Raw genomic sequence first — 27,476 nt, forward strand, 5'->3', positions numbered from 1 at the left:
TGCACACGCAAATCTCTATCACTATTTACCGTGGTTGTTTATACAATATTCCCTCTTGGTAGTGCCTTTTTAATCCTTATTGTAGCATCAGAACTGCCTTTGTTTACACTGCAGCTATAAAAAAAATGGGGGGGGGGGGGGTTAAAGGTCGAGCAAATACAAATGTTGTTTCACAGCAGCTTCACTTGTGAAGGCGAGTAAGTAGCAGCTGTAAAGAAAGCAAAAGATTCACTTCTTGTGCGTTAGGACAAGTGTGCTGCCTGTCACGGCCTTGCTGCTCCAGCGAACTTGCACACCTTTTTTGTTTTTGGAGACATGGAAATCTCAGAGTCTGGGGTGAAATTCATCTGGAAAACAGTTTTGAATGGGCAAGAGGAGATGTGGCATCAGAGCAGCTTAAGCACGCTTGGTTTGGCAATAATATGACAGTCTTAGAAGTAGAGACAGCTTGTGCCCAGGCAGATGAAAAGCAACAGAGAGAGGAGGAAAAAAAGGGGGGGAAGGGGAATGGATGGGGGGGGGAGCAGGGAGGAGCATTAAGGGACAGCACTGACGTGCTGTCACCTGTTTGCCGGTTCGTTAGCCGGGAGCGCTGCTGCATGCTCTCATAGGGAAAGCTTTTGATGCCTAATTTGCCGCTTGGCCGGGTTTGCGCATGGCTCGGTGCTCAGTGGAGTGGCTGTCCCAGTCACATCCTCTCGTAGAGTAGGCTTCTCTGTCAGAGGCTCGGACTCGGACGGGGCAGTATGAGGAGGCAGTACAGAGACGAGGGGTATCACCCGCGCTCAGAGGTACATGGTCACCAAACGCACCTGTTTAAAAAGACAGTTGATAACGCCGGAGCTCCTGGGGACGCTTGCGCAGAAGGAGAGATGATAGAAAATCGTTGCTTCTCTTTGCTGTTATTTTGTGGACTTGAACTGAGGAATCAAACTGTTTTTTTTTTTAATTTCTTGTGTTTTCCAGACGCAGCTCTTTTCCACTTGCTTTAGAACTTTTTCTGTTGTTGCCGTTGTTCTGATATTCTTACATCCCCTCTGGCTTCCATGAGAAAACTAAAAGGGAAAGCGGTTCTTTTTGCATTTTTATCTTCCTTGTATTGACAGCTCTTTCTCCACTTTGATTTCTTTACATTCACGTCAGAAACTGTTTTTTTTTTTTTTTTTTACTTGTCTCTCAGTTTCTCCGTTGTCTCTTTTGTGTTATTGTTTTCTGCAGCAAGCTCTGGATTCCAACCTGAGTAATCTGATCAAGAGGAACAACGAGCTGGAGTCTCTTATGGGAAAACTGATTCAAACTTGTCAGCATGTAGAGGTGAGTCCCACGTTGCCCTTTATGGTTAGCTGTATGTTGGAATTTATTAAATGAATGGATAATATAATATTTTACTACTTAAGACTTAACTGTAGCATCTCCTGTGTAACCTGTACAGTATAGTTACTCAACATTGTTTATTAACCCTTAGCTTAGCATGTAGCAAGAGTTGACAACAAAACATACAGTAAATGACTGAATATGACTATCATGTTGTAAACCTAATATAATATTTATTTTTTTGTTTTAGTTTTTTTATATTTGTCATTTTTCCTTGATTACTCACTCAAACTGTTGTGCTGTTTTATTTGTGTTTTGTATTTTGTAATGCCACTGCAAAAACCTTTTTTTCTTTATGTATTCGTGAGACTGTTAATGGATATCATTTTAAAAAGTGAAGATGTAAACATAGCAGACTTTGGCAAAATTTTTTTATTTACATTGATTTGTTTTTTAAACCTGCTTTTATTCATTCACATTTACTGGTCTAATATATGTTTTTATCTGCCCAGAAACAAGGGAAAAACATGACAAGTGACAGTGTAGATTTATTTACATTAAAAACAAATACGAGTAAAGCAAAGTTTACTCAAGAAAATCAGATTTTTCATTATTCGTCAGGTTATTTTGGAGGCGTCATCGTAGACTCAGGGAGTGTGGCCAGCATATTAGTTTTTTTTTTTTTTTACAACATTCAAAGTTTCAGTGATTAATACATTATGAATATTACGCTCCTAAAGTATATATTTTTAATGAAACTGCTTCTAAAATGTATCTAGCATCTACATTAACTGCAGAGCTCTGTTTAATTTCACATAAATATTCTTAATAATAACAGAGAACGTTCGAAAATCTGATCTTACATAGGATGCAGACAAAAATAAACGTACACAAACAAACATAGCGTCTTTAGCATCTTTTAAGGGTTACATATAAATATATAAAAATACAAATATATGTAACATCTGCAACATCTTTCAGCCTCCATGCACTAAAAAAACTGTTTTCGAAATTGAAATGTTGAAATTTCCCAAAAGCTTTGAGTGCAGAAACAGGCAAGTGCAAATCATCAGGTTTCAGTCTAACACGTTTATTTTTGGGATAACAACCAATTGTGCGAATGTCTGCATGCATTTAACTCGAGTGAAGGCAATTCTGTGCTAAGCCTGCCTGTTCATGTTCCACTAGCCCACTAAGAAGCTTTAAATAAAGTGATGCCACAGGCAGTGGTTGAAAGGCAGTGACATCTTAGTTTAGAAATAACGGAGAACAGCCTGCATGCGTGGCAAGGTCTTTGCATGCTGCAAGGAAAGAGGATTATGATTTATTAACATTTAAGCGCTGTATACATTTTTTTTTCGAGCATGTTTTCATGTTTCCCATCACACAGATATGCTTCCTCTGAGCTTTAAGCTCAGGGGGAAACTGTGACGAGGCAAGAATTTCAAACAGGAGAAAGAAAAACTTTGATCCTTTTCTGATGAATAAATGATGAACATGAAAAGGGCAAACAAACCCACTTGACCTATTTCTCCCCAGTGCATTATGACACATGCAGTGGAGTTTCGCAACATAATCTATATAACCTCTGAGGTGTACACTGAGAGCACGTCAGGTCAAGCTGCACAGGGTCGAACTGGACTAGAAAAAGTTCCAAGCAAAAAACCAATAACGATCATGGGCTAAAAAGTACATCAAATACAAATACAACTTACGTGAACTCAGGAAACTGAGCTGTCTGATATGCTTGGCATGAATATGTCAGGGCTTAAAAATAAATAAATAAATAGATAAAAAAGAGATGGTTACTCAGCTTTGGTTGGCGTGCTGTTGATGGAGCTTTCTGAATTTTTCACATCACATTAAGCCTCTCCCAAAGCCTCACTAAAGATGGCTGCTGAGAATCTCTCAGACACTTAATGTTGGCGAAAGATCAAGCAAATGGCAACCTTCCTTAACGAGTCATGTTTGAAAAAATAAAATAAAAAAATAAAAACAAAGAAGAAAAAATGACTGCACACCCGGTTCCTCTGAGTCACCATCTGCTGTGGTTCAGCTGTGGCCACAGTTTCATTTAACGCTCCCACACCAAATTACGCACGCATTCTTTTTCGGCTGACATCGTGACACATTTTTTTCTTTTTCAAAGAATCTAGTGCCAAACAACATTTGGACCCTTCTATGCTGGTTTTTTTTCTTTTGCAAAAATGGGGCCCAGTTATAATTTCGTGAAGGTACAATGAGTTTCAATGCAATAAATACTCAAAGAGGGATCGTTTTAGGCAGTTAATTGGTTTGTTTATTTAAATGAAAGGAAGGAAATTATCCCATTAAAAAAAGAAAAAGAACACAAGAAAATGAAAAAGGATTAGCGCTTTTGCAGTTTTGTTTTAAAGCCAGAGAGAGAAGGAAAGCGTTACCTCTGATGCGTGTCAGGGAATATAGGCCCTTCAAGACCAACTTCACCCCCCCCCCCCCAGAAAGTTTGTTTGATGCACATTTTACAAAGTTTGGATATCCTCCAGGCTTGAATCATTTGTGTGCATGCATGTGTGTTTCTGTGGTTAAATGAATCACTTAATGTCCCTCTCAGGCTATAATCTGTCATACTGATCATATGCTCCAGAGGGTTCTGCCCACAGTCATTAGATGCTTCACATCTTTACACAGCACATCATGTACTTTGGTCACAAATTGTGTGTGGGTGTCTGTGTGGCTGTGTACATGACAGTGTGTCTGCGCCACTCCCTTGTTACTGCTGTTTATATTATGACATCCATTTACTAACAGGTTAACTATGTTCAAGGGTACAGAAAGTATTCTTTTCCTTACTTGAAAATAAGCTTTCTTTGTCGAACTATGAAAGTGGATTTGAAGCAGGAAACTAGCTGATAAGATATTATAATTATGCACTGCTTCCTGAGGGATTGGTAACCACTGCTAGAAATGCACTAGAATTGGTAGAGTTGGTTATGGTGCCAGACACCACAGGAAGTCATTAACAGTCGATGTTAAAAAGTAAGACAGTCGACAGCTGTGTTAACCAGTGTGGTTGTGTGGTACACCAACACAGGCCACATACAATCAATCGTTTTTTTAAGATGAGAGCAATCCCTTAAGCTTGCAACGTAAAAGCTAAAAGGTAAAAGCATCAAGTGCTGATGCAAGCACTGCTAACGTTAGCTTACACATAACTCAATAACTAATTTATTGTAAGAAAGTGACACAAAAACAAAGTGGTAGTTGAAGAATGTGAGGAACAATTGACAATACAGATGCTGTGAAACCTCGTCCTTTAGACCATGCTCAACTTTGATTATTTTTTGATGTGGGATTTATGGTTACACGTTGGTGGCTATCTTGGGTAGTGCAGATAGAGCGATTGTGAGTAATCATCTTATACACTAAGGCCAAAAGTCCATGTGGACTACCAGTGCAGAACCATGCTTGTCAGTTATGGGTTACCTTACCTTTAGACTAGCCTTTCAGTCTGATTATTCTGAATGAGCCATAGATAGTTCATAAATACATGTATTTGCACTTATAGAAGTGTAATTACTGGTTTAGTCAATGGTACTGTCTACATAGTGCAGGGGTGGGGGAACTCCAGGCTTCAAGGGCCGGTGTCCTGCAGGTTTTAGATCTCACCCTGGGTCAACACACCTCAATCAAACGATTAGTTCATTACCAGGCCTCTGGAGAGTTCAAGACATGTTGAGGAGGTAATTTAGCAATTTAACTCAGCTGTGTTGGATCAAGGACACATCTAAAACCTGCAGGACACCGGCCCTTGAGGCCTGGATTTCCCCCACCCCTGACATAGAGCATATAGGTGACAGCAAAGGTGACACCCACCTGCTATTGGTTAATACATTGGAACATTAGATGTGCTATCCTCACATGGGCATGTTCAGACAGCACATAGACTAAGTTGAACAGAGAGGGCACAGAGGGCATACTGGCTAGCATCCAGGATGTGTCAGACCTTTGCATTCTCAAATGTCTGTTGTGTAAATCCCGAAAAAGTTCAGGGCTAAAGTGCATCTGTGAAAAGAGCTTAAGATTACTTTTGTGTCTGTGCCATCTTATTGAGAGATAAGCATAGAGGGGTATATCACCTTAAATCCACAGTGACACCTTCAGATGTCACCTTCTACAGTCACGTAATGTCCGAGAAAGCAAGTTAGAGCTTTCTGGTAAACTAAAGAGACAAAGTAATGCCAGAAAATTCTGAGGCTTTTGTTCCAACTTCATTTTAGGCTGTTTCAATCAGTTTTTGGAAGCCATTCCTAAAACATCAAAACATTAATCAGTGCCAGAAGTTAAATAAATGCGGCTAGAGATGAAAAGAGCTGCCTTCCAAGGAACAGATTAGCCTCAGCATGTGCTCTTTTGGTTTATATTAAGAAAGGCTTCAACCCAAAATACCTTATATCTGCATAAGTATACTAAGTGGTGTACAAAATGCCACTCAGAGATAACATATACAGTAAACTGTTAAAAATGTCAGGCTTCACCAGAGCTGTCACAGTGATGTTGATGAAACCAATTAACAGTGTTGAAAAGACAGTTGCAGAGGCATTGCTATAGAGCAGAGCTTAGGCATTCAGCTCGGCATGTCTAACATAAGCACTGAGATGTAATCCAGGTGGAAAATTGTTTCTGTTGGCAAAATGATCCCAGAAAATCACATAAATGCTGTTTAGGAAGGGACGCTGAGGATATTGTGGAAGTCTACTCCAACCTCGTTTGGCTCTGTGGAGGAAAAGCAAATGAGCCCCTATGATGTCATTATTAAAACGCCTGTCAGCATTGATGTGTGCTTGTAAGAGTGTATGTTTGCATGAATAACTGTGCAGTCTTTCTTCAGCTCAGTAACGCTCACAGCAGACTTCCCTTTCATTGCTCCCAGTGCTATCGCTCTGCTGCAGCAAGAAAACACTTTACAAGGTGCTGAAAGGGCCGCTAGGAAATGACCACAATGAGAAATTACACATTATGTTTGGACCTGCACTCTCATAATTGGACTTGAACAACTTTTATAGCCTGCTCAGACTATACAGGTTCCAACTGCAAAGTGAATCAATTGCCTCACAGAATGGACCCTCATGGCAGAACCACCTTGAAAGCGGTCAGCTGCACTTTTTCAGACACCTTCCAGCTAGACTAAATCATTTTTATTAAAGTTAACTGCCATCAGTGGGATTTGAGGCACACAGATGTTTCAGTCCATAGACTGAAATTAGGCTGATTATGCTCCTTTTATAATACTGCTGCTCACTTAGGATATTACTAGGCTCTACACTGGAATTCAATATTGTGAATTCCATAATATATACCTACAATGATTGTAGGTATATATGTCTGTAAAAGAATAATTTGACTGTTTAGATGTAATCACCTTTATATTCCATTCCCCTTAAATGCTACACGACAGCATCTGTAAAAATAAAGTTACTGCATATTTTTGTTTGTCATGAATAATAAGTATTCTTGACTAGTTAGCTTCTTTAGCAAGCTAACTAACCTAGGTTAGCTACAATAGATAGAACGCCTGTTTAGTAAAATTAGTGGAAGAGCATGGCATATTATTTGTCAGATAATTGCATTAAAAATGATTCAAAAGGCACCAACATCTCAAACACAGTTTGAAGATTTAGATCTTTGATTTGAATTAGCTGAACCGATGATTAGCAAAGAGTTAGCCATCCAGTTTGTAGCTAGCCAACCTGCCTCTAAAAGCTGCCTCACTTCTAATAATGGATAACTAGTTATGAGTTAGGAAGTAGAGTTTTTATGAAGGGGAAAATAAGACCAAAAATACTTTAGTTTATCAGCCTGTGAACATGTTTATCTCTGCTGTGAATTGGGCATTTTGCTATAGATATCTACATGTCCGTGACAGTTCACAAATGCCCTTCGTTGAATTTGAAAAGCAACTTCTGTTATTGAAGTTGCTCAGTGAGTCAGATTTTCCACAAGATCTATTTGTACATCGCTTCACCTTTTTATGTACTTGTTTAATATATAAAACAGCAAAAACATAAACCTACTGTACATTTCTTTCACATTCAGAATTCTCACACTCATATAAAAAGGCAAATATATATACACTGTACCGTGTATAAGAGCTCATTTCATTACCCTTGCACAGCATATTGCTGAGAGTCATGTGTGCTTTCTAACAGACATAGTGCTTCCCGCTTACTTTCCTTATCACTCAGCCCTCTAGCCAGCAGGAGGCAAAATAGCTGAATATCTTCGTCAAGTGTTTGCTTCCAGACAGGAGGGCTGGCTGATGGATGAAAATAACACCCTGTCCCTCAGTGGACATGATGTGGAATCACTAAACATACATCCCTCTATATACCCCATCCACACCTTTCATCAGTCGCTTTGTTTGTCTAATACTCGCCATGAATTGGTTTCTCAGGTGAACGCGTCCCGCCAGGAGGGCAAGCTCTTGGAGGAGTGTGACGTCCTGATTGACATTATTCAGCAGAGGAGGCAGATCATCGGGAACAAGATCAAAGAGGGGAAGGTGAGGTGAACGCTATGGGCCGAAATCTGTGCCATCAGAAACTGAATTTGAATAAGTTAAATCTGAATTTGAATTGCTCGGATTGAATCTGAATTGTAACTTGAATAAATGCTTTTAAAAACTGAATATGAATTAGCCTAATTTGAAATTCAATTTATTGGTTTGAAAATGATCATCACTAAACTGAAATTGAATTTTATAGTTTGAAAATGAATTCATTTGCTTTGAAACAGTATTTTATCCATTAAAAATTTAGCTCTCGAATAATTTCGGATTCACTTCTCAACATTCAGTTTCAGTTCTACAATTCAATTTCAGTTCCAAAATTCAGTTTTTTGGGACTTACATCCGGTTCCGGTTCAAGAGTAATCAAGCGCAGATTAAATAGAACTACGTTTTACTAGTGGACCGAAAGTGTTACTGATGGGAATCTACAGCGTCTTGAGCTGAATTAAGACTTCAGAAGTCATTCGTCATGTCGAATGACCAGCGGATAAACTCTCAGGTTGGTAATAAATGTATTACATGTATAAGAACAAGCGTCATGTTAACAAATGATAGCCGTACAGTAACTTTTATGCTTATCGTAGCTGTTAGCTAAAAACACTAATTTAGCGTAGTTTCCCCTGAATTCAGCTTTGACAAACAAATATGATCGACTGTTTCTAGTAGAATTCCAAAGTTGTCATCTTGTACCCTCTCAGAGCCCTGTATGCTTGCAGAGACTCCTACAGTAGGGAAACATGCAAAACGGTGTCCAAACCTTTGTATTTTAGCTTTATTTATGTCTCACACAGCATCCCAACTCTTTAGCTAACTTAATAACGTTAGCTAAAGTGAATAGTTAGTCTAATTCATTAGTGCAGCATTGCTGGATCACATCTGTTTGAAGTGATATAATATGATATACAACTATCACTGAAACAGCAAACTTTGTAAATAAACAAACAACACTTCTCAGTTTCTAAACATTTGGCCAGAGCTGTAGATTACACTATCAGTGCTTGTTCACTCTTGACAAGAATTACATTTCTAAATTTACTTTGTGCATTTACAGGTAAACAATATCTAATATTTTATCTAAATGACTGCTTTGTCTTTGAAAAGGTGAAGAGCCTGAGGCCGGTGACAGTCCAGTTCTACTCCAAGTACACCCTTAAGGTGGCTCACAGGACAAGGCCACATTCCTGTCCTGCCAGAAGAGAAGAGACACTTCAGAGTCTTCATGCAGTTCAACCACACCTGTCATATTTCGTATGACAGGGGTCTCAAACTCCAGTCCTCGAGAGCTGGTGTCATGCAACTTATCCATGTGTCCCTGGTGCAACACACCTGAATACAATTAGTAGGTCATTAGCAAGAGTATAGAACTTGACTGCATGCTGAGGTGGCAACCCCTAACCCTACTCAAGTAAATTTAAGTAAATGTATGTATTTGGAAACATATACTTCTAAAAATACTTTTATTGCACCATGTTCATTCACTCATGAGCTGCTGTAACATGAATCAAATGGCTGAATTGCCAACTCAGCATGCAGTCAAGTTCTATAGTCTTCCTAATGACCTACTAGGTGTGTTGCAACAGGGACACATGGAAAAGTTGCAGGACAGCGTTTGAGACCCCTGCCGTATGGTGTTCATGCAGTTTTCTACCCCACAGTTAAAGCATGTCTGACTGTCTGTTCAGCATATGCAAAAATATATGATGAGTTTAAGCATGTGATGACAAAGGTCTTCCATTATGGTGTTTGTCATCAGATGTCACAGACATCTGGATGATCATTTGGAATAAACAAGAAACTAAAAACTTGTTACTTCATCTTTTACCTTTATTGTTATTATTGTTCTTATTTTACATTGTTAGGCATTAGGTTTATTTGTAGTAGTCCTTTCCAACTTCTTTCCCTCTTCCATGTTACTGTGTCAGCATCTATTCGGGGTTGGGAGTGGAACAGAAAGTAAGGAAATCCAAAGTGCCATTAAAACCAGGAGAGGTTCTTATATTTCAGAAGAAGGGATTAATTCAAAAGAAATGACCTCAATGCCATATTTTATTTAGGAACCCTAGAGAGCACTTTGCAAAATAACACATTCTTATAATTTCACCCTCAGATGAGCCTAGCTACGACTGTCAGGGAAGGTGATGTAGGTACAGAGCATGTGAGAGTGGTTAAGTTAATGTCTCTTGTCTAGATGAAGGCACAAGAGGGATCAATGGCAAGGCGTAGAAATTCAGTATCTTCAGTCTTCAGTGGACACTCCATTTCTGGCACAAAACACCTGTACAAGATGGTTGATTTAGGAGGTGATCCGACGACTTCAGCCTGTCAAACATAGCAATGGAGCAGTATGTTTAAAAAAAAAAAAAAAAACTAATTAAGCATGCACTCAGTACCCTAAGAATTATTATGGTAGTTAAACACAGTGATAGTCACATACAGTGGGGCAAAAAAGTATTTAGTCAGCCACCGATTGTGCAAGTTCCCCCACTTAAAATGATGACAGAGGTCAGTAATTTGCACCAGAGGTACACTTCAACTGTGAGAGACAGAATGTGAAAAAAAAAATCCATGAATTCACATGGTAGGATTTGTAAAGAATTTATTCGTAAATTAGGGTGGAAAATAAGTATTTGGTCACCTCAAACAAGGAAAATCTCTGGCTCTCACAGACCTGTAACGTCTTCTGTAAGAAGCTTTTCTGTCCCCCACTCGTTACCTGTATGAATGGCACCTGTTTGAACTCATCATCTGTATAAAAGACACCTGTCCACAGCCTCAAACAGTCAGACTCCAAACTCCGCCATGGCCAAGACCAAAGAGCTTTCGAAGGACACCAGGAAAAGTATTGTAGACCTGCACCAGACTGGGAAGAGTGAATCTACAATAGGCAAGCAGCTTGGTGTGAAAAAATCAACTGTGGGAGCGATCATCAGAAAATGGAAGACATACAAGACCACTGATAATCTCCCTCGATCTGGGGCTCCATGCAAGATCTCATCCCGTGGGGTCAAAATGATCATGAGAACGGTGAGCAAAGATCCCAGAACCACACGGGGGGACCTGGTGAATGACCTGCAGAGAGCTGGGACCAAAGTAACAAAGGTCACCATCAGTAACACACTACAACGGCAGGGAATCAAATCCCGCAGTGCCAGACGTGTTCCGCTGCTGAAGTCAGTGCATGTCCAGGCCTGTCTGAAGTTTGCCAGAGAGCACATGGATGATACAGCAGAGGATTGGGAGAATGTCATGTGGTCAGATGAAACCAAAGTAGAACTTTTTGGTATAAACTCAACTCGTCGTGTTTGGAGGAAGAAGGATACTGAGTTGCATCCCAAGAACACCATACCTACTGTGAAGCATGGGGGTGGAAACATCATGCTATGGGGCTGTTTTTCTGCCAAGGGGACAGGACGACTGATCCGTGTTAAGGACAGAATGAATGGGGCCATGTATCGTGAGATTTTGAGCCAAAACCTCCTTCCATCAGTGAGAACTTTGAAGATGAAACGAGGCTGGGTCTTCCAACATGACAATGATCCAAAACACACCGCCCGGGCAACAAAGGAGTGGCTCCGTAAGAAGCATTTGAAAGTCCTGGAGTGGCCTAGCCAGTCTCCAGACCTCAACCCCATAGAAAATCTGTGGCGGGAGTTGAAAGTCCGTGTTGCTCGGCGACAGCCCCAAAACATCACTGCTCTCGAGACGATCTGCATGGAGGAATGGGCCAAAATACCAGCTACTGTGTGTGCAAACTTGGTAAAGACCTATAGTAAACGTTTGACCTCTGTTATTGCCAACAAAGGTTATGTTACAAAGTATTGAGTTGTATTTTTGTTATTGACCAAATACTTATTTTCCACCCTGATTTACGAATAAATTCTTTACAAATCCTACCATGTGGATTCATGGATTTTTTTTTCACATTCTGTCTCTCACAGTTGAAGTGTACCTCTGGTGCAAATTACTGACCTCTGTCATCATTTTAGGTGGGGGAACTTGCACAATCAGTGGCTGACTAAATACTTTTTTGCCCCACTGTATCATATCACTTCAAACAGAGGTGATCCAGTAATGCTGCACTAATGAATTAGACTAACTATTCACTTTAGCGTTTTTAGCTAACAGCTACAATAAGCATAAAAGTTACTGTACGGCTATCATTTGTTAACATGACGCTTGTTCTTATACATGTAATACATTTATTACCAACCTGAGAGTTTATCCGCTGGTCATTCGACATGACGAATGACTTCTGAAGTCTTAATTCAGCTCAAGACGCTGTAGATTCCCATCAGTAACACTTTCGGTCCGCTAGTAAAACGTAGTTCTATTTAATCTGCGCTTGATTACTCTTGAACCGGAACCGGATGTAAGTCCCAAAAAACTGAATTTTGGAACTGAAATTGAATTGTAGAACTGAAACTGAATGGTGATAAGTGAATCCAAAATTATTCGAGAGCTAAATTTTTAAAGGATTAAATACTGTTTCAAAGCAAATGAATTCATTTTCAAACTATAAAATTCAATTTCAGTTTAGTGATGATCATTTTCAAACCAATAAATTGAATTTCAAATTAGGCTAATTCATATTCAGTTTTTAAAAGCATTTATTCAAGTTACAATTCAGATTCAATCCGAGCAATTCAAATTCAGATTTAACTTATTCAAATTCAGTTTCTGATGGCACAGATTTTGGCCCATAGAACGCTCAGAGGGGCGAGGACTGTGACACCATTTGTTTGCTATAAATGCTGTATTTATAACAAGCTTTGCCTACATATTCTCTCAATCTTTCTTACAACTTTCATTTAATATTAAAATGCTGCTTCAGTCCATCTATCAACTGCTCAAGCACACATAATAATCCTCCGAGAGTGAACATTGTCTGCAGCTGTAATAACCTGTGAAACAAATGGATTCCCTCATTCATGTTGTGTGTTTAATATCTACATGACACCTAACTACAATTTAGAGCTTGTGTTTTGCTAGAGTTGATTGACTTATAAGGCCAAGCTTTTATTAATCCCAATTTAAACTCTCTGATATCAATTTAAGATATCATCAGACCTCATTTTCTAATCAACACAATGCGTCATCACAGTTGCTTGACCTGATCCTTACTCTTCCAACAGACGGCAAACCCTTCAACACATATTCAACAGAAGGGAAAAACAGACAGACTGCCCAAAAGCAGATCCCAGAGCATATGGGACGGCACTCTTTCTCGTACTCTAAACACAGATGATTTCTTTAAGCTCCGTCTAATGAGACTTGGAATGCACTAGGGATGTTTTTTTTTTTTTTTACCATGTAATCTAGGCTTTCAGCTGTTAGGATTGTGCAGCAAATAGAGAAATGGATACAGATGGATGGATCATTGTTTATAGACCAACAGAATTCTTACAAATTGATTTTGGGTGTTTGTGTTAGCTCATACTCAAAAACAACTCAACACTGTCTTTTCTGAGACAAAGTTTCTGTAGTAATAATGACTAGCAATTGATTGAAATTTTCAGTGCCCTTAAATCAGGATTACAGTATCTTGGGTTCTTTGCAAGCCAAGCTGCTGATGAAATGTCCTTTGACCTCAATGTAACCACTGACCTAAATCTGTCTCCTGAAATCTTTGCTGACAGGGAAAGAAAATGAAACCGAGGAGCAAACGAGGCCATCTAAAATCCCAGATTTCCATTTAGCAGAATCACTGACAGCTCTGAAAAAGTTAAGATTAGCTGGGGCATGAGAAGATTAGCTGATACTGAAAGAAAACATTTTGCCAAGCACCCTGTGTGCTCTTTATTTACTCTTCTCTTGTTAAGATGGAGCTTCTGAGGACTTCATCTTAACAAGAAAAAATGTTTTGTTTTGTTTTTTTTATATGCAACAATTTATTTTTGATGGTAGCTCTAGTGCGGCAATAAGACCTATACACCCATATCTCCAACCACAGAAAACAAGAGGCATGTTGTTACATTAGTTTGGTGGGTTGCAAAGCATCTTGCAGATGAGCAACAAGGTAGGTAGGGTAAAGTGACTCAAATAATGAACACGATTTCAGATTTCCCTACCAGAATGAATGCCCTTAAAATGATTCATATGAATAATTGAATTCATACATTTTTATTGGCATACACAAGATAAACCATGGACGTAGCTTCCAAGCTGGAAAAATAAGGTCAGTGCAGAAGTGTCTTAAACCAGCGGTCCCCAATCCCCCAGACGGGTACCAGTCCATGAGTCGTTTGGTACCGGGCCGTGAGAGTTGAGGCTTGGGTGTGAAATTCATGGTTCTCAGTAATTTTAGCATTATTTTTTTTATTGTTTTTATCGCTAACTCAGTTTCCCTGGGTCGTTTCCCGTGTGTTATGAATAAATCTTCTTTTTTTTGGTACCGGTACTGGTTTTATTTTGTTGTATTTATCCGCAACACCTTAAAGGCTGGTCCGTGAAAATATTGTAGGACATAAACCCGTCCGTGGTACAAAAAAGGTTGGGGACTGCTGTCTTAAACCACCATTCTATTCGAAGGCCACCAGATAGCCAGTATCTGCTTGCAAAAAGCCTTTCTATAGTCGTTCTATAGAAGTCTATGGGAAAGCAAATGAGCCCCTATGACACCTATAAACGCTATCCTGCTAAGTTGATGGGTCAGTCACTAATTTTATGTCATACTGAATAAAATAAAAAGTCTATTTCAAACGTCTTGTTTTCCTTTTTTCAAAATAGCGGATAAATGTGCTCAATGCCTAATGACTTTTCAATCTCGTTGTCAAGTCTGTTTCATCAAGGCTTCAAAACAGAATTTAAGAAACCAACCAATCATGGGTAGCTATGTCCAAAACATTACCTTGAAGTGTCAGGTGCAAAAAGAATGTGGAAAAAGAGACAAGTAAAGTGAAAGTTAAACTAAATGTCCTGTGATTTTATTTATGGATGATGGGTATGTTCATGCCCTTTGTTAACCTTCTGTGATGTTAATACCAGTAGAAGAAAACGTGCAGAATTTGATGACTACCTACATTAGTCAACCGTGGATTTGACCTTTTCATGTATGAGTGACTTCAAAATGTTAACATCCATCTTCTTGCGCCCATAAAAGCCCATATTTCTGGGACGTTTTGTGCCATCAGCTCTGATTATGTTATCAGCCAAAATGATTCACAACACCTTAACTTGCATAAGCACTATTTCATCCATTCCGATTCATCCTGATAGTCTTTTCTGTGACTTTCTCTTTCACACTTTCTAGGCACAGAGGCTTCGGAAGCTCGCCCAACAGATCTCCAACTGCAAGCAATGCATAGAGAGGTCCACAGCCCTCATAACACAGGCCGATCAAACGCTGAAAGAAACCGATCATGCTCGCTTTCTGCAGACAGCAAAGAGCATCAATGAGAGGTCAGACAGCCCACACACTGACCGCATGCCTTAATTATTCAGCTCAGCATGTTAAAATCTAGCTTAAGGGAGAGGTTAAAGACTGCAACCACACAAATGGTGAGAAACAGTTTGAAAACTTTGTGTACATAACTTCGTCAACAGCCAAAACAAGTAGAGTGGGATTTCATCTTCTATTTAGCATAATCTTATTCCATTCCCTGCTTAAGCTCTCTGACTAATTGATTTGGCAATTGAGAACAAAACCTGCTCTCCAATATGTGCATCCTCAGGAGAAACAAAAGGGGTGATATAAAAAAGAAATCATTATCCTTTAGTCCTTCATACAAAAGCAGTGTTTCAATCAGAATCTAATCTGCACAGCTTCACTAATTAGGAAGATGATTTTCTTTAGATTGGGAGTTTGTGTTTTTATTTAGCAACTGTTGAGGTGTTAATTCTGTATATGGATGTTATGTACAATGCTTTGCAAAATGCTAAAAATGCTTGTCACTGTATTGCTAACACTTGTGATGTTGACATGACATTTTTTTTCAAGTCCAGTTAAAATCTATTTTGGGGTGGTCTACCCTTCAAAAACACCCCTAACACATACATATACAATTACAAAATAGCTTAAACTGACTAGTTCATATGTAAAGTGTATTACAAGTATCTGGCAGGGATAGCTCAGTAGGTAAAGTGGTCGCCCCATGATCGGAAGGTCGGCGGTTCGAATCCACTTAACGGCTACCCTGAGGTACCCCTGAGCAAGGTACCGTCCTTACACACTGCTCCCCGGGCGCCTGCTTAGTGGGCTGCCCACTGCTTCACTGAGTGAATGGGTCAAATGCAGAGAAAAACAAGTAATTTCCCCATGGGGATCAATAAAGTATCCATTATTATTATTATTATTATTATTATTACTGGTCCTGATATAGGGTTTCCATGGCTACTGCATCAACCCAAGTGCTGATCCCTGAGATACACCTGACTGACACCTTCGACACATTTGCCCTGGACTTTACTAGAGAGAAGAAGCTGTTGGAGAATCTGGATTACCTCACTGGTAAAAATCATAGCCTGACTGTGTTTGGGTGATGTGCTATGTTACCAACTAATGCTAACAAGCTTGGCAGGCATTCAATGTACTATACCAGGGGTGCCCAATCCCAGTCCTCGAGAGCTACCGTCCTGCAGCTTTTAGATGCATCCTTGTTCCCACACACCCGAATCAAATGAATGGCTTGTTATCTGGCCTTTGCCAAACACGATGGCATGCTGAAGAGGTAATCAAACCATTTGATTCAGCTGTGTTGGAGTAGGGATGCATCTAAAAGCTGCAGGATAGTAGCTCTCGAGGACTGGGATTGGGCAGCCCTGTACTATACAGATCACTGCTAATTAGTGCCAAGTAGCATTCAAATAAAATGCTAGAACACTGGTTAGTAGACTATGGGCCAGCTTTACTAATGTGTTTCGTTAGTGCAGAGTGGGTATTGGAGGAAGAAAAATATACTGTTGGTAAGTAAGTAAGTAAAATTTGTTTCTATAGCGCTTTTTGCTGATGACCTTAGAGCTCGGGAAGAGGAATGCGGTTTCAGCAGGTCAGAAATGTACTGGGGAGCTTGACCATGTAGGGCCCTAAAGGTTAAATTAAAATTTTAAGTATTTACAAAGAGAGGACAGTGACAGGGTGGCATGTATAAAGTGGGAATATCTGCAACTAACTGTGTTGGATATATATTTCTCAAAACACAAAATATAGTGAGAAGCGTAAAAAGCATTTGTTAATGTTCGTGACACAAAATTTACATTTAGGGATATGTTTCCAAGGAGTTTAGAGATTGTGCTATTTTGCCTATTCAACTAAATCTGACCCCATAAGCCTAGATACAATTCAGGTGGGTGACTCCAAAAGGGAGTAATTTGGCATTAAGACGCAAAGTGTCTTTTGTATCAGGCTGTAAAGATGATTATTCTGCTGTAAAGTTCAGCCTTTTGGAAGTTTTTGCATTTGAAGATAGCCTCAAGTGGCCATTCAAGAAACTGCAGGCTTTATTTTTACCCAGAAACCCAGAACTTTCTGCTTGGGAAACCTTTATGTTTAACCTCCATTTTTCATCAAATGGACGTCTGCTGATTATAATTCAATTCAGTTCAATTCAGTTTTATTTATACCGTGCTAAATCACAACAACAGAGGTGGAAGACAGGACAGATTATACTGATTAACCAGAAACTAATTTTCAAAATGCGTAGTGACAATCACTGAGAACTGCTGTTCATGTTCATCCTCATTATCATCATCTTTTGATGGCTTCTTTCTTGGAATCCATGACCTAATGTATAGTCTTAATCTATAGTGTAGCCCTTTGATTACACGATTCAGTTTCTCATGGACTGTGAAACTCAAATATTGTCTCCAATTAAGATTATATTCATGCTTTAATTTAGGATTTAAAAAAAATCTTTTGATGTCTCGGTTTTCTTCAAGCATTGCATTTGAACAGACCCCAGCCTATTAACTCTAAAATTAATTTTCAACATTAATTTCCGATGTCCTATTTGCAAGGCCCCATCAAAATGTCACTGCATGAATTATGGAGCTTGGTGGGGACAAAAACGAGGTAGTGTAGTGGGTTTTGAAGGTCTGTGAAAGTGGCTGGCTCGTATTTATTCTCTGTGATGCATGAGGGCTTCGCTGGAGGGCCTTTTCACTAAGTGAATCAGTCTGAATCACTCCACTATGTGCAGCCACTCATGACAGAAGGCTCGGGAGAGGGAGCGAGTGACAGACAGAGAAAGAGATAGGAAGTGGCTTTACAATCAATTTAAGCTGTGCCTTTATATCTTTATTTCTTTACCTCGGTCCATTCTGTTTCTATCTCTTTCTACCGAGAGGCTTCATGCACTGAATACAAGAGTGATTCATTGTATTTATTTCTCTGTGAAACAAAAACAGTTATAACATAATGAAGTTTTCCAATGAATCAATGCATGAGTGGAAGAGAGCCAATCTAACATCTCTGGTTATGTAACGACTCGCATTTGTTACTCCTAAAAAGGGCTGTTACATTTACTGTTCCCGCTGTTAATGCGATCTGCTTTTTATCTGAATTGTTTATTATTTTGCTGCTGCCTTCCTTTTAATGCTCAGCGTACCACTCTATTAGAAAGAGCATCCTCAGTCCTATGTGTAATGAAGCTTGTAGACTCATAAATCGAAGCAAATGAACACGTACAAGGTTAATCAAGGCTACCGTTGTAACAGCTGACAACCTTTGAGTGTGTCATCACTTTAGAATATCGCTAATGTAATTTGCAATTTTATCCAAACACAATCTAAAATTAGAGCCTGAGACGATGATTTTTTTTTCTTCAATCATTGCAGCTCCAAGTGCTCCGTGCATAAGGGAAGAACTGTGCACGGCGTCCTATGACACAATCACTGCCCACTGGACGTCAGATGATGAATTCACTGTGACGTCCTATGAGCTCCAGTATGCTATTTTCACCGGACAGTCCAACATTGCCAGTAAGTATGAAATGAATGCTGGAATCAGATAAGAACTAAATGGTTTTTCAAATCTTGAAAGCACAAGAATGAATAAATACATGAAGATATAACCCAGCTCAGATAACCAATCTACAAAGTTTATTTTAGTAGTTATTTTTAAGGTCCCAGCTACAATAAAGAAAATAAGAGGTTATGGGGGTGAATTCATTAGCATTAGCAAAATAAAAAAGAAAGTTGAAAGATGGTGAGTCGTTTGTAGGGAAGAGCTTTTTGAACTGCATAACAAAAAACTTCCCAGGGGGAAGGAGAGAGGTTGAAGCGGCCCATTGAGCACCACATTCAGGGTCTTAAAGCACCTTAATGGCTTCCATTAAGTAATTAAGGTACAACTCCACTTCCCAAGTATCCAATTAATGTAATTTGTGGGAAAAAAAGCAATCCTTTTAGCAGTACTAACTTGGTAAATGTGAATGCAAACAGATTGATGTAATTTCCATCTGTCACGCTGAATTGTGAATAAACATTCACATATCCTTTAAGAAGATCAAAACTTGTCTAAGAATCATGTTATGTTTGAATGCTGACTCTTTTATTGTAGTTTAATTTTACTCATCATCAGAGTAATCCAGTGACAGCTGTCTATATGCACGGGTGCACTACAGACATCAGGGATGACTGTAATGAGGGCCACGAGCTTTAGTTCTTGACCAAGCCATTAAAGTTATTATAAAAGTGTTGATAGACTTGTAACTTCTTTAGATTTTCTTCTCCTCTCCATGCACCTTGAAAGTAGACAAAGTAATGCCAGAAAGCCCTATTCTGCCCCATACCAATGTCAATTGGGCCTTCTAAATGCATCCACCTTGAAACATCCAAAACCAAGCCCTAACCCTAATTCTAGACAAGTCATCTCACCTCATCCGAGGGCACATCGAGTCATTCCCAAACCAGCTGAAAGATATATCCTCTCCAGTGAGTTCTGGGTCTGCCCCAGGACCTCTTCCTGGCAGGACATACCTGAAACACCTCACCTAAGAGGCATCCAGGAGGCATCCTCGTCAGACCTAAGATCACCTCTGTACATTTATGCTGCCCTACTACTGGCCACTAGCTCCCCTTAGGCAGATGGGAGTTGAAGTGCTTTTCTAAGATAGCGTTGGAGTGGAAGTGGAAGTTCCTGAAGTGAAGCCTCTGGCCTTTATGCTACTATCACCCTGATGTTGTCACACATCAAATGACTGTAGCTTGTGAAGGATGAAAGAGGGATAAGATTTGACAATAGCAAATCCAGAATGCATGAAGAGCACTCAGTAAAAGATTAGACTTCACTGGAAATGCAGAGTTCTTACACTGAAACATGTGAAACATTTAGGTTTAAGTGGCATCGAAGGAGTGAGATGTGTCAGGAGGGATGACAGCTGGGAAACGAATCAGCATCCTTGACACACGCTAAGTGACACAATGTCTCGTAGAGCAACAACAGACAGGCAGTATATGCCGACATACTCACTCTTGCTCAAATACACACAAGCCCTAGACAATCATGAGCACACTCAAGTGAGCAACAACTACAAGGAAGAAAATGGGGTCAGGGCATCTGAAGGCGAGATCCCCTGCTCCCTTTCAATCAAACCGCCTTTTCTCTGTCTTTCATCTGTTCTTTTTGAAATCCTTTCTAACATTCAAACAGAATTACATAACAGTAAAAGTACCTTTTTCCATTTCTTTTCTTGGTTCCCATGCTTTGTTTCCCTCCTTTTCACTCAGCTCCTGATACTTTTGGGTTACACCCTTCCTTTATTTTTTTCCTTCCCATCTATGTAAGGTTACACCTTTGCCATTGCCTTGTCATTACTTCACAGATTAAAGAGTATTTAAAAATGACAGCCATTAAACCGATTTGACACTTCATTTCTTCTCTTGCTTTCACATTTCTGTCTCTTTCCATTCAAGAAGACAGCATGATTTTTCTCACCTCTTGTTATCAGGTCAGGTAAAGTCAGAGGTGTTGCTTTTGGCATTCAAGTCATGTGCAAGAAGTTTCCCCCCTGTGGAAATTGAGTTGTATCACTATCCAGGAAGTAGAAGTATTGTAATTTTATGGAATGGAACAGTGAAAACATTATCCTTCTAATTGTTCTGTACAGCCTTCTGAATCTAATTTCCAGTGGGAAATACATGACAAGATCATGCACAAACTGCTTTTTAGTCTTAGAGGTCTTTTAGCCTGTTGTAGTGTCAGTAGCTTCCTCAGTAGTTAAATAATAACTGCATGGTGGCATACACTAATATTGCCTTTAGTCTTTAGCATCATGGATTTAATAATTTTCAGGATTCAGGATTTTCAGTTAACTACATTTCATTGTTTCTTTTTCCTCCAAAGGAATTTAAATTGCATTCAAAAACAAAGTACACACAAATACATGTATAACGTATTAGCCTAAACTGATAACTAATGAATTTAGGTGCCTGTCTACTTTCATTATGATTATTCATTTACTAAGCACATTATTGTCAATATAAATAATTCAGAATATTGAAAGTAGCTTTACTAGACCATATTATATTATTAACAGATCATACTTTTATGCTAAGCTAGCTTTGTTAGCCTGACTTTAGATGCTTTTTCTTCCATAATCAATGAATTATATGTTACATAACAAACTATCATCTATAATCACCTTGACAAGATATGTTTTTGTGTTAGCTAAAGTTAGTCATCAGGGCTATCTCACTGTCTACCTATCATTTCTGAAAGAATTAAGCTAGCATATGTGAGTTTACAATATACTGCGGAGCCCCACAAGGGACATTAGAGAAAAAAAAATGAAAATGAACTTTTGCGAGATCTCAAGTTACTTTTTACCGCAAACCTTTAGTGAGATCTTCCAAAATAGGTTGCATCCCTTCGGAGGCCGCCAGCTTGAAGCTGACCGGGAGGTCCAGGCACAATGTACTGGGAGTGGGTGTTCTCGTCAGCTCTAGTGGGCCTCGACCTCCTGGTCAGGTTTGAGCTGGTGGGTAACAGACATTTCCGAAAACCTCGGAGCACTTTTGCAAGTGTTAAATGTCTTGATAAACCGAGCAGATATTTGAAGTTTACACAGCTACATTCTCGCCTGAAAATATCTTGAAAGCGTATTTTGTGACCCAGATAGAGTAATAGCTGCCACCATTGTTGGAAACTGGAATTGGCTGGGCCACATTATGAATTCTGGGATAGATTGGGCCACGAAGGATACACCCGACCCATCCATCAAATTCGGGGAAATGAAGGATGCATTTGGAGCAGCCTTCGAATTGGGACAGCCGTCAAATGCGGCCTCTGAAGGATGCGGCCTATTTTGCGTGATCTCGCAAAAGTTTTGTGAGATCTCACAAAAGTTCATCTTCATTTTTTTTTTCCAATGTCCCTTGTAGGGCTCCATAATATACAGGTTAGTTTTAGGCCTGTGCTGCAAATTATCTTTACAAAACTGCAGAAATGCTTCCATTTCATTTCGTAAATGAATATGACTCTTCATTTCCTCTCTTGCTTTAACATTTTAAAAGGTAAAACAAATATTTAAACGACTTTGTGTTCAGTGTCAGTGCCGATGATATTTTTGTCTGTTTAGAGGTCTTTGTTAGAATGTGGCATAACAGTTTATGTGACAGTGACATTAAAATTGTGGGTGCTCATTATTTAAAAAAAAAAAAACATACACACACCCAAAACACTAGTTTCCATCTATGGATGGATAACAACGAGCAGTGGCAGCTTCCTGATCAGCAGGCAAACAAAGACATGAAATGGAGGGAAAATGTACACCCACATATACACATATACACACTGCTGCACAACCTTAGGAGGTTGTGCAGCAGCTCTAAAGTGCCATTAAATAAAAAGCACATACCAAAGACACACAAACACACATAGCAGAGGGAGCACAGTGCAGCTATGAAGTCAACGAGGTGTGAATAGTTTCCTCATGTGCCTTTTCACACCCTCTCACCTGTTTCCACTGGCATGGGGTTGCACACAACCAGTTATTTTGTTCACCGTCCTTTCACACAGCGATGCATTATTCTTCCAGGGAACTCTTAAGTAAATAGTTTTTCTGTTATTTGTGAGTTATTTTAAGGAGAAATGCCTGCAGTTATATGAATTCTTCAGCACTTCAGTTTCATTTTCATTCTAGACTTTGTCCTATAGAGTCGCATAATGCAAAAAATAAATACAATGAATTATAATTTAAGTGAATTAACTGTCTATTTACTAAATCTGACATGACTTTTTTGTTTTTTTTCCTCCACTCTCAGGTCTCTGTAACTCCTTGGAAAGCTGGATGATTGTTCCCAACATCAAGCAGAACCACTACACAGTGCACGGTCTGCAGAGTGGCACCAAGTATATCTTTGTTGTGAAGGCTATTAACCAAGCGGGGAGCAGGAGCAGTGAACCAGGGACTTTAAAGACAAACAGTAAGATAATAAAGACTGAAATAGTCCTGAGTCTTTTTTTTCCTGTCTGTAAACACACAGTCCCTAATTACTATTTATTTGGTGGACTGCTAAATATTTGCCATAGGTGGTAAGTAGGTCAAGGAGAGAAATTACATATGCTAGAAAAGTCTTCACTATAATCTCTTACTGGTAACTACATGGTCCTTATGGTCAAGTTGGTAAGAACTCAGGTATACTCTGTCTTTTCCTAGCAAATTATGGGAACCATTTGTAAATCAACTCTTCTATTTATCTCGTTTACTACGAACAGGCCAGCCGTTCAAGCTTGATCCTAAATCTGCTCACAAGAAGCTGAAAGTGTCTCACGACAACCTGACAGTGGAGCGAGATGAAACCACATCCAAGAAAGGCCACAGCCAAGAGCGGTTTGCCAGCCAGAGCAGCTACGGTGTTGTGGGAAATGTCTATATTGACAGTGGGCGTCACTACTGGGAAGCTCTCATTGGAGGAAGCACATGGTGAGAGCTACACATTTTAAGTAATAATTTATGGATTCTGTTTGAGGATAACATCTATCCATCTATGCATTTCTGTCCACTTATTCAAAGTTAGGTTGTGGGGCTAAGCAGACTTTTCCCCACCAACCTTCCTTCTTTCTCCTGAGGTATCCTCCTATGTCAGATGACAAATGTAATCCCTCTATTGTATTCTGGATCAGCCTTTGGGGTTCCTCCCAACCGAGCATGACCAGAGAACCTCTAAAAGGAAAGCTCCATCCTATTTAGATGCTTGGACCACCTCAGTTTGTTGCTTTCTGCATAAAGGAGGAGCAGGTCCTTAGAGATGTCTGAGATCCTCAGCCTGTTGCTAAAGATGCGTGTAGACACACTACGCAGGTAGCTGTATCCGCAATCCCAACTTTTCAGTCATGGAAACAAATGAAGGATGGAACCTAGATTGATGTTGAAATTGAAAGCGTTGCCTCATTTCACAATTACTTCTGACAGTTCACCACTTCATCTGCTTATACCACCAAATTCACTTATGAACAGAATACTGAGATACTCAACTAAGCAAATACTGATGGTCTTTGGTTTCCAAATAATGATAACAGAAATTTTATCTCCTTCCAAGGTATGCTGTAGGCATAGCCTATAAGTCAGCCCCCAAGCACGAATGGATCGGCAAGAACTCAGCGTCTTGGGTGCTCTGCCGCTGCAACAACTCCTGGGTGGTTCGTCACAACAGCAAGGAGCTAGCGATCGAGCCGTCACCCCACCTGCGACGCGTTGGGGTCCTGCTGGATTACGATTCCGGATACCTGAGCTTCTATGATGCTGTAGGCTCCCAGCACCTACACACATTTCATGTCTCTTTCATCCAACCCGTGTGTCCTGTGTTCAACGTGTGGAACAAGTGTCTAACCATTCTTACTGGTCTACCGATCCCTGACCATCTAGAGGGACTGGAACCAAACAACTGAAGGCTACACAGAGACAAAAATAAATCAACCCAAATTTAGTATCTTAAAGCTGCACTGGGCAAGAGATGTGAAAGTACTCATCTTTGGATAGAGAACAGAAGAGGGATCTATCCTCTTTAATTCAATCAGCTCTGCTCTATTTACCCAACATAAATTCTCCTCATATGCACTTTTGTACCCAGAGGCAATGCCATCTCTATCAGAAGCTAGCAAGCACACTGTCCTAATAAAAAGCCAGACTTGCAAATGTCTGATTTATTCCTCCTTTACAAGCTGGCTTCCTTTGATACATGCCATAACACCCTGTTTGTCTTGGGCTAAATGTCTATGTGAGTATCACGGCAACTTCACTTTCTCAGACAGCAACAGAACTTGCTAGCATTTGTGCAAAGTTAGCTAGCGCAGCTTTACTGTGCAAAAAAGACGTATTGCATGACGTGTTGCTTTGTCAAAGCTTCTCAAAAAGATTTTCTGTCTATTATTAAAATTTGCTCAATCAAATCTGACTCTGGTTAGAAAAGTCTACTCTAAGGCACTTTGGGCTATGGTGAGCATATTTGTACCATGGTAACTAGGATACAAGCCACAATCAATTATTATTTTCCTCTCTACCTGCCTTTTTTAGATTATTTTCTTAGATATTGCATTTTGAAATTCCCTCAAACTGCACACATAAACACAAAAAGTATACTTTCATCCGTCAGGGTTGTTGGAAAGAGCAGAATTACAGATGTATATTTTGTAAAGTAATTTCACCCCTCTTATCTTTTCCTTGCTCATTAAAAAGGAACCAAAGTAGCCATTGCTGTTCATATAAATTTTACGCTACGAGAATAAATGGAGACTTATTTTTAAAATGTGACAGAGAAGAAAATAGCATTATGGTCAATATTAAATGCAGCGTTCCCTTAAATATAGACTTTGTCTTTGCACATTGTTCATACTTTATTCATGCTTTTTGTAGCTTAACATTCAAATGGATTCTGGTGCAATTAACATGTATTCATATTGGGAAAGTGTTGTGTTGGACTTATTGTGTTCAGTTTGTTTTTGGCAGTCATACAAGTCCTGTCATTATTATTTTATGTGGTACATAATATGTGAATTGTGTTACAGTTGTAGACACAGGTTATTATTGGAGATTATGTGTGAAATGGACATTGGGGTGTACTTTTTTTCTTTTCTTTTCTTCTTTTTTTAAACGTTCTGCTAATTGAGCATATGGATATTTAGTGGGACACATCTGTGCCACAATACCGTTACACCAAAACCAGGGTGTTCTCATCTCTACATACTGCTTTACATGTTCTTTTTACACTTCAGGTCATCAAACCTATATTCAGACTGTCTATAAAAAGATACTTTATTAAGTCAACCACCCACGCACAGGGGGGCTGTCCCCAGACGTGTTGCACAATGACGAAGTCAGTAGGGTAAACTCACCTCACTCAGTCACCGGGTCCTATTTGTTTTTTTGTTTTTTTCCTTAATTTCTCCAATTTAAATGGATAAAATTAGCCAACGTGAGTTTTAGCTGTTGATACATAAATAGTCCAAATCTGTATAAGAAAACCTCCCAGAAGAAACACAATCGAGTACAGTATGTGCTCTGTAATTTAGGTTAGAGTCCACTGAATAATTGTTAAGCATTACAAAATTGTAAATGTAAAGATTTGGTTGTATATCTTGACGGACGTTGGTTCAAAACACAATACATAGGACAAATGAGCTTCAATTCTGTGTTTATTGGCGATAGATTGAACTCTGTGTTTCATTGTAAATGATGCAAATATTGTGTTTAATTTAATGTTTCCATTTGAACTTTGTATGAGGCTATGATGTTATCTGTTCAGTCTCTGTGGATATTTTTACGGGAAAATAATACAGTACGAGAGCTTGCGTCACTACTGTCTGAGCTAAGTCTGTACGAGAGTGAAAAATAAACATTGTTCCTTTTCACATTAAAGTGTGCTCTTTTGTTTTTCTCCAGTTAAGTAATATGGCGCTGGTGTGAGAATGTCAAGAGTCGATCTCATAAAATATCCAGGAGAAATGCCAGGAGCCATTTCTGGTGAAAAATAAAGATCGCATATTGAGAAAATTCAGGCGGTCCCAAATTCAATAAGTTTAGACTGTGACATTTTGGTTTTGAATAAAGTTACTGGTGCCCTTCGGGCAGGTGTTGCACTCGGTGCTGTAAGCAAGAATCAGTCATTTAAAGCTGCTGTAATCAATATTCTTACATCAGCATTGTACTTCACTGCTATTTCACTCTATAGGAACAGATGCTGCACAGGGACTTGACAGCGTGGGCTTTTTCTGTCACGCCATGAATCATTCAAAAAATGTTCTAACGTCAAGCACTTCAGAAGGTTCAGACTTCAGCCTGCTGAGTTCACTCTAGTTTACACATTTCCCGTAGAAGAGGAAGCTGTCAAGTTTATCACGTGAACTTCCCGCGGACATCGGGGGCTCTTCCTGATTTTTCCAGGAGCAATTGTTCTAAGACGCCAGGGGTTCAGTGGGGCTTCACTGCTAGACTGTTATAGTGTAGCATTAGTTGAAGCTCTGTGTGTCGTTCACACGGTTAAGTGGCATGAGCTCGCCAAATTAATTTACCCAGCGCTCCACTGAGCAAACAACAAAAGGGACACAAAGACAATTTTTCAGGTCACCAAATGGCAGAGTCACGCATGTGCGTGTGAGTGTATGTTTGTAATTCACAGCTAGGATGGCTCTTTGCCTGTTTTCATAAAATTCACCATGACTAAAAAACAAGCTGGAAATATG

The 27,476-nt window shown here is 39.4% G+C and overlaps 1 protein-coding gene across 1 annotated transcript in view; it reads left to right on the forward strand.

Annotated features, from left to right (window-relative positions):
* LOC308393493 (E3 ubiquitin-protein ligase Midline-1-like) overlaps positions 1 to 26,640 on the forward strand; it is a 60,174-nt gene extending 33,534 nt beyond the window's left edge. The window contains exons 3-10 of the mRNA XM_080877292.1: positions 1,219 to 1,314; positions 7,748 to 7,855; positions 15,111 to 15,259; positions 16,180 to 16,307; positions 18,632 to 18,775; positions 23,060 to 23,221; positions 23,514 to 23,721; positions 24,338 to 26,640. Coding sequence (XP_080733418.1) covers positions 1,219 to 1,314; positions 7,748 to 7,855; positions 15,111 to 15,259; positions 16,180 to 16,307; positions 18,632 to 18,775; positions 23,060 to 23,221; positions 23,514 to 23,721; positions 24,338 to 24,686 — 1,344 coding nt within the window. The 3' untranslated portion in view covers positions 24,687 to 26,640. The remainder of the gene's footprint in view (positions 1 to 1,218; positions 1,315 to 7,747; positions 7,856 to 15,110; positions 15,260 to 16,179; positions 16,308 to 18,631; positions 18,776 to 23,059; positions 23,222 to 23,513; positions 23,722 to 24,337) is intronic.
* Positions 26,641 to 27,476: the final 836 nt, after the last annotated feature.

Source organism: Rhamphochromis sp. 'chilingali' (assembly GCF_963969265.1).
Source record: "Rhamphochromis sp. 'chilingali' genome assembly, chromosome: 3".
Lineage (NCBI taxonomy): Eukaryota > Metazoa > Chordata > Actinopteri > Cichliformes > Cichlidae > Rhamphochromis > Rhamphochromis sp. 'chilingali'.